Below are 8,232 nucleotides of genomic sequence, written 5' to 3' on the forward strand. Positions count from 1 at the left end.
TCCAGTAGGTTACGGGGGAGACGCAGACGCGGTGTGTGTTCCCAGCTGCGTCTCTAACAGCCCAGCTCCTGCCTCCGGGGCACACGGGAGAGAACAGCCGGGCGGCCGGCTCCTCGCTCCGGGGTGCTGGGACTGCACAGCCCGCCGCGGTGAGGACGGTCAGGACGGTCACTGTACAGATGGCCTTTCAGACATCCGGTGGTAACCGCGAGAGCCCTGGTGGACGACGCGGACACAGACCCCGCGGTAGCCTAACGAACCCCATTTTTTAAAATGACGGTTTGGGGAGGAAGAAGATGCGCCGAGTTGAGGGCTGGTCCCCTGGTGGTCTGGCGCCCCGTGCGAGGAATTTAACTCCTCCGGCCTTTTTTCCTCAACTGGAAAATAAAGTGGCTGGACCCCAGGCCTGGTTTCCGGTCCCCATCCCCTGCTCGTGTGCCCAGCACACTTCCTGCCTTTCTCCGCTTCCAGTTAGGGGTCTCCGTCCCCCACTCTCACCGTGTGGTTTGTTGGCTGGACCGTCCCACGCCCCAGAGCTGCAGGCTCAGTGCAGGGATGCGTGTCTGAAAGGTGGGGGCTGGGGTGCCTCTGGCTCGCTCTCCACCCCTCCCCAACAGCCCTGGCTCCCGACTGCAGCGGGTGCACCCGCAGGAGATGGCTGCCTGGGAGGAAGTGAGCGCAGGCTTTATCTCCCGGGTCCCTCCCTACAGTGTCACCTTCAACCGACCACGTCCCTGTGTCCAGCCTTCTCCACACAGCTGTCTTTCCTGGGTCTCCCCGTGAAGGACCCCTCTCCTCGCTCCTCCAGGCTGAGGGGTCCACTGGCCCCAAAGAGAGGCCAAAAGACATCTTAGGGACAGTGAAAAACTGTCAACAACCCGAATTACCAATAATTACCAAAAATCCTTAACGAAGGTTGGTCACAGCTACGAGATGAAACGCTGCCGCCGTCACCAGCGTGGCTCTGTGACACGTGCGGCCGCATGGAGGATTTTCATGCTCCGGGGATAAATCAAGAAGAAAAAGACAGCGAAAGTTCCCAAACGACCCAGCAGAAGAAAAAGGAGAGGAGCAGGTGCACGCGTGTGGCCCCACGTGGCGACAGGGCCTGGGCCGGCGGACTCCGCCTTCCGACCCACTGAAAAGGCTCTGTGAGCGTGGTTCACTTTCGTAATTGAAAAACACTGTGTTTAAGGCATAAAATGTAATGATTTTGCTCTCGTCTCCCCCAGGTGGTGAGTCAGGGAGGCCGTGAGTCAGTCGTGGAGGGGCCTTGACCTTGGAGAGGTGCCCGCGGGCCGCGCCGGCTGCCGTGCTGGCCTGTGACCTATTTCTTCACACCTGCCCTGAAGTCAAACACAGGTGTGGGGGGCAGGGGGCGCGGGCGAGCTGCCTGCTATCTCTCAGATTTCAGCAACGCGGCACGGCAAGGCCACCGACCCTGCCCATTGAGTCCTCGTCCGGCCCAGCAGATCCCAGCGGCCACCCAGGGCATGCCCACGAAGGCAACAGACACAACCCGGCCTGACGTGGTCCGAACAGGGACCCCCAGGCCTGTCCACACTCGCGCCCAGGGCTGCCTGCAGCTCTAGCTTCAGCTCCTTCTGGCTCAGCGTGGCAGCGCCAAGGCACTGTGGTCCCGTCCGTGATCAAGGCTCTAAAACCATCGCTAAGTCCTAAGTGTGACCCCCCGGGAATGTAAAACGGGGAGCGAGAGAGGGCGAATGGACGGCGAGCTCCTCGCTTCCATGCCGCGCCTGCCCACCCGCCGGTACCCGAACCTCCAGCGCCCAGCTCAGCCCTGCCCCTCCGCACGTGCGCCCAGAGTCACCTGCAGGCTCCTCGCCCGGCTCAGAGGGCCCGCGGTGAGTGCCGGTACGGTGTCTGCCCTGCTCGCCTGCGCCTCAGTCCCATAGTGAGGAGACGGGGCCGGCCCCCTCCCATGATGCCCACAGCGTCCCCTGCCCGGGGTCTTCCTCCTCAGGCCTCAGTGCTGCATCTCTGCTGATGGAGGGCCGCCAGGTCCAGCCCAGACCCCCTGCTCCCATGATGCACCACGCTCCCTCCGGCATCCACCCTGCCCCCGACAGGGGCCTTCGCTCAGCTTCAACCCACATCCACCGTGACGTAGGTGTGTGGGTAAAGTTTTATTTCACGCACGAGGATTTTTATTCTGGCCTGGACCGACGGGGAGCAGGGCCCACTCCTGCTGAGAAGACAAGGAGAACTATGTGGAAGTCACCCTTAACCAGCGCTTCACAGGGACGCGGGCCCCAGGGTCTGCCCTGCTCAAAGGCCCCTCCAGCCCGTCTGTCCCAGAGATCTCAGAGATGAGCGAGGCCCGAAGCCCGCTGAAGGGGCCGTAGTGCCCACGGGGCCAGCGATCAGCCACCCCCGACCCACAGGGAGACTTATTTACTGAACAAAGCCAGTGAATTCCATCACCTCTAAAGATCCGCGTTAAACTTTACATTACACTGTTTTGCACCTTTCATTCCCTCTTCATTTACTCCTCCTACAGTCGCTGAAGGCTGATCCGATTGCACGTCCACCGATGGGTTATGATGTACGAAGGGTTACGGCTCTCGGGCCAAGTCCTGTCTCCGTGGTTGTGTCCTTGTCTGGTCTTCGTGTCCCTGCTGTGCAGTGCTTTCCGGAGGACAGAGGTCCTGACAACAGGTGTGGCTCTAGTCAGAGAGGGTGTGGAACAGGCCACCCCTCTGAGCTCGTCTTTGCCGGTGTTCCAGCTTCTCTGCCATTCGCACGGGCTGGAGACAAACCCAAACCGTGTATGCCATCTTTATCGTCAGAGTCGCTACTGGAAGTCGATGCAAAAACAGATGACGGAGATAGTCCCCCAAAGCAAGGATCCCACTTTCTCTTCCCAACAACCCTAAACTTCGGCCAAGGCTAAGTTAGAAGAGATTCGAGGTTCTCCTCATAGTGTTCTGTCTCTCTCTCTGTCTTCTGCATGCTTCTTCGACGGGGGGAGAGAGAGGTGGCCGTGTAGCTGTCGAGCGCGGCGTCGCACGGCCTGGGCTTCCCCCATACGCGCCTCGGACGTCCTCGTTTGTCTCACCGTCTGCTTTTCAATTCCTGCTTTGAAAAGGGGGTGTCCAGGGTCTCGAGGGTTTCGATGAGATGCTCAGACTGCTGCTCTGCAGCTCACCCTAAGTCCTTTTCATTTCTCCACATAAGGCTTCCACATAAGAAAAGAGACATTTTAAAATTTGTAAGGGGAAAGTTACTTTCTGAGCCCCAGGCCTCAGAAAGGTAGGCCTTTCCTACCACAGTCTTCACGGAGGATTGAGGCGTGTATAATATCCTCACATTTTTATGACGATCACTTGGCTTACAAAAAAAATATTTTGCATTTAAAAATTTCAAAAGTATTACTCCCCACTGAACAACAAAGCCTCAAAATAGTTAAGGCCACAATTACAGTAGGAGACACCCAGACCTCACTGCCAGCCCTGCAACGGATGGGACTTCAAACAGAAAACCAACAAGGGTATAGAAGATCTTCACCACACGCCAATCGACAGAGTCTACCAGTATTCGTGGGACATTTCACCCAACTGTAGTGGAATGCACAGTTTCCTAAGTGCCCACGTAAATTTATCAACATAGTACGATAAATCTCAACAAATCTAAAAGATTTGACCACAATAGAATCAAGAGAGAAATCAATAGTGCACAACAGGAAAATCTCTAACCACGGCAAAATTAAATAACAGATTTCTAAATAAGCCACAGGTCAAAAGGAAGTTTCAAAAGAAATTTTAAAATAGATGGGACTGAACGAAAACGAATACTCAACTATCAAAATTCGTGAGACTCAGCTAAAGCGATGCTGAGAGAGAGATTTATTGCATTAACTTACATTAGAAATGGAGGAAGTTCTCAAATCAAAACCTAAGTTTTTACCTCAAATAATTGGAAAAATAAGAGCCAAATAAACCTGAAGCATTGAGAAGGAAGAGAATATTAAAGACAAGAACAGAAATGAATAAAATTGAAAATAGAAAAACAATAGAAAAAAATATCAGAGAAATAAAAAGACAAGTTCTTTGGAAAAATCAATAAAATCGACGAGTCTATAGCAAAACTGACAAAAGTAATGGAAAGAATATCAGAAATGAAACGGGATATCGCTACAGACATCTAAAGGGTAATAAAGCAGTATGATTAAGAACTTTATGCTGATAAATTTCACAACTTAGAAGAAATGGACTAATATCTCAAAAACCACAAACTGCCAAAAATCAATCAAGAGAGAAGAGACGATCTGAATAACCCGGTAAACATCAAAGAATTTGAATTTATAATTTTAAATATACAAAAAAAAAGACATTTCCACACCAGTTTTTAAAGAATTACCTCCACTTTTGCACAATCTCTTCCAGAAAATAGAAGAGGTGAATATTTCCCCACTCGCTTTATGAGGCCAGTATCACCCCAACACCAAAACCAGACAAAGAAAACACACAAATGAGAAAACTCCAGACCAGGATCTCTCATGAACCGAGATGCGAATTTCCTCAACGAAGTATCAGCAAATCTAATTTATCAATGTATAAAAAATATTATACACCATGACCAAGTAGGGTCTTTTCCAGCTATGCGTGGCTAGTTTCCGAAAATAATCAGTGTAATCCATCATATCAACAAGCTAAAGAAGAAAAAACACATGTTCATATCAACCGATATGAGTAAAATATTTGACAACACCCACTCACGATAAAAATTCTTAGCAAGTTAGTAATAGTGGAAATCACCTCGACTTGAAAAAAAAGTTTCTACAGACACCCACAGTTGGTGTCGTGTTTAACAAAGACTGGATGCTTGCACCTAATTAAGACTGTGAACAGGCAAGAATATTCGTCGACACGGTCCTATCGGTTCCAGTCACTGAAATAAGAGAAGAAAAAGAAATAAAAAGCCTACAGATGAGAAAAGAAGAAGCTACCTGTTTACAGATGGCACGATCACTTACGCATAAAATCCCAAGGAATCTATAAAACAAACACCTCTCAGGAATAACAAAAGAGTTTGGCAAAGTCACGGGATATGCAGCTAAAGATCAATCGTATTTCTAGATACTGTGAGAAGGCAGGCAGAAACGGTAATTGGAAACACAATAGCAAATATAATCACTCTAAAACGGAATACTTAGGTCTACCCTTAACAAATCGTGTTGAAGATCTGTGTGCCGGAAATTACAAACTCCTGATGAAAGACACCACAGACCGAATCGATGGAGAGACACGGCGTAGTATAGAGGTCGATGCTCCCCAAATTGGTCTATAGGTTTATGCAATTCCTATCGAAATCTAAGCAAAGAAAGATTTTTGTAGACACGGCTAAGTTTATTTTTAAGTTTATATGGAAAGGCACAAGCCCTAAAATAGCTAAAACAATCTCCAAAAAGAATAAAGTGAGAAGAATCACTCTACCTGATATTAAGACTTACTGTATAGCTACAGTCATCGAGGCAGTGTGGTGTTGGAAAGGGGGCAGACAGAGATCTATAGAACAGAACAGAGGACCCAGAAGTAGATCCACACATATGGCCCAACAGCTTTTCGGCAAAAGTGTAAAAACGATTCAATGGAGGAAAGATAGCATTTTCAACAGATGATGCTGGGACAAGTGGACGTTCACAGGAAAAAAAAAATGAACCTTGATCTAACCTTCACACCTTATACGAAAGTTAACTCAAAATCTTAAATTAAAGGTCAGAAACGCAAACTATAAATCTTTTTTTTTTTTTAAATAGGTGGAATCTTTGGGACGTAGATCTAGGCAGGAAGTGCTTTAACTCGACACCGCGAAAAGGGAAAATTGATCAATTGGACCTCACTAAAATTAAAAACGTGTGCTCTGTGAATGCCCATGGGCAGAGGATGTAAAGAGAAAATATTTGCAAACCACACATCCTGTAAAGGACTTGTATCTAAAATATACAAATAACTTTCAAAACTCAACGGTAGAAAACAATCCAGTTAGAAAATGGGCAAAAGACGTGTAGAGACAGTCTGCCGAAGAGGATGTCGGATGGCAAATGGGCACAGGAAGAGGTGTCAACGTCGTTAGCCACGAGGGAAATGCAACTCACACCAATAGTGAAAGATCACCACACACCTGTCAGGACGTCTGTGACAACACCAGACGCTGGCGAGGGTTCGGGGAGAGGGGTCCCTCACACGCCCCTAGGGGGAATGCCAATGGGTGGGGCGCTCTGGGGGAGAGTGTCGCCATGTCTTAGAAGTCTAATTGTGCCACTGTGCTGTCACCAGCAGCTGCCCCCCAGGCATTTATCTGAGAGAAATGAAACCTGCATGGTGCCATTTATCTAACTTTTTGAAATGACCATATTTCAGAAACAGAGAACAGATTAGCGGTTGCTGGGGTTGGAGATGGGGTGGCGTGGGGGAGGTGTCCTTGCAGAGATGGACTGCTCTGTGTCTTCACTGTGGTGGTGAATACCCAAGCCTACACGGTTCTACAGTGCAGAGCTAAGCACACACACACAGACCCACACAGACACACAGGCATACACACAGACATGCACGCACAGACGCATGCATACACTCCAGACACACACAGACACGCAGACACATGCATACTCACACACAGACACAACACATGTATGCACACACAGGAACACACAGACACACAGGCAAGCACACACACAGACATGTCTGCGCTGGTAGCATGCATACCTCAGACACACACAGACACGAACACATGTATACACACAGACCCCACACACACAGACCGCCCGACACACAGACGGCGTGCAGCACAGGCATGCCTGCCACCTCAGACACACACACACAGACACACGGATGCAGCACACATGCGTGCCTGCTGGTCTGGACCACCCCACTGCATAAATGCGGACCACACCCCCCTGAACCACAGGGGCGAGCACACAGACAGACATGCACTCACAGACGCATGTATACACTCAGACAAGCCACACAGACACACATACAGACACACATGCGTACACATAGACGCATACAGACACACATACGTACACTCAGACACACACAGATACACACACACACGAGTGCAAGTAAGACCGAGAAATCTGAACAGGTCAGTGGGCCCTATCATTGTCCATGTCCTGCTTGTGACACTGTCCTACAATCTGGCAAAATGTCTCATCGGGGAAACCTGGTCGAAGCTTACCAGAGGCCTCTGCGCTTCTCCCTAGGACTGCACGAGGCTCTGCAGTTATCTCAAGACACGTTTCCGTTGAGAAAAGCATTCGCCCAGTAAGAACGCTTCCAGAACCACAGTTCTTGGGGCTGCGGACACCAGACGTAGCCTTAAACAAACCGTGTCCGCAGCTACTTTTCTCAACAGCCGTCCACGTGGTCGGCGACGGCTCCCCTCCTGGGAATGGGCCCCGGAAGTGGTTACGCCGAATCCCTCGGGACATGACTGTGCCCAGGAGGCGATGCCCCCCACTTCCAAAGGGCCGCAGAGGTGTTCTCACCGTTCACAGCGGGGGCCTGACTGGGGGCGGGTGCAGACTCTGGGCCTTTGCCTCGGGCCGTGCCCGCCTGGCGGTCTCGCCTACTTCCTGTGGCTGCTCTGACTCACGGGGTCACGGTCACGGCCTGGCAGCCCTGAACAGCCCCCACTGTTCTTTCCCACGGCGAACTCCGGCACGCCGGGAGGAAGGTGAGCTGCGCCACTGAGGTCACAGGCCCAGGCGGCAGCTGCCCCCAGTCTGGGAAACAATCTGGAACTTTCCAGGGACCAGGAGGAGAGGGAGGGAGTGGCTGCCCCCCGCCCCCGCAGCCCCACCTGGCGGCCAGACCCAGGAAGTTGCTAGTTTCCTTTGAAGACTCTGAAGGTGGGTGTGAGAAACCAGTGGCCATCTGGACCCAGGGACCGTCCCCCCTCCTGGCCCTTCTCTCCTCTTGCCTTTTCTTCTGGTGTGGCGAGAAAAAGTTCTGAGACGTGCTAAATTAAATTGCAGCAGGCTGGAGGATGCAGGAGATGAGGGAAGGCGATCGGTTAACGGCCGCAGAGCAAAACAGCACAGGACCGACCACTCACTGTCCCGAGTGCACGTGGACGCTGCACGAGGCCCCAGGAGGCTGTTTCCACGACCGTCTGAAACAGCCAGGCGCCACCGACCCCGGAGCCTCCGCTGCTTGCCTGCGCAGGACCTTTCCAGACTGTTGCCCACCAGCTGCCCAAAGGAGCAAA

General features: G+C 51.3%; 1 protein-coding gene across 1 annotated transcript in view; it reads right to left on the bottom strand.

Moving 5' to 3' along the window:
* The window catches only part of TFF1 (trefoil factor 1), a 12,634-nt gene extending 5,104 nt beyond the window's left edge, over nt 1–7,530 (bottom strand). Inside the window, exon 1 of the mRNA XM_039857516.1 lies at nt 7,201–7,530. Coding sequence (XP_039713450.1) covers nt 7,201–7,453 — 253 coding nt within the window. The 5' untranslated portion in view covers nt 7,454–7,530. The remainder of the gene's footprint in view (nt 1–7,200) is intronic.
* Nucleotides 7,531–8,232: the final 702 nt, after the last annotated feature.

This window comes from Pteropus medius, unplaced genomic scaffold (genome assembly GCF_902729225.1).
Source record: "Pteropus medius unplaced genomic scaffold, Ma_sr-lr_union100, whole genome shotgun sequence".
NCBI classification, from domain to species: Eukaryota; Metazoa; Chordata; class Mammalia; order Chiroptera; family Pteropodidae; genus Pteropus; species Pteropus medius.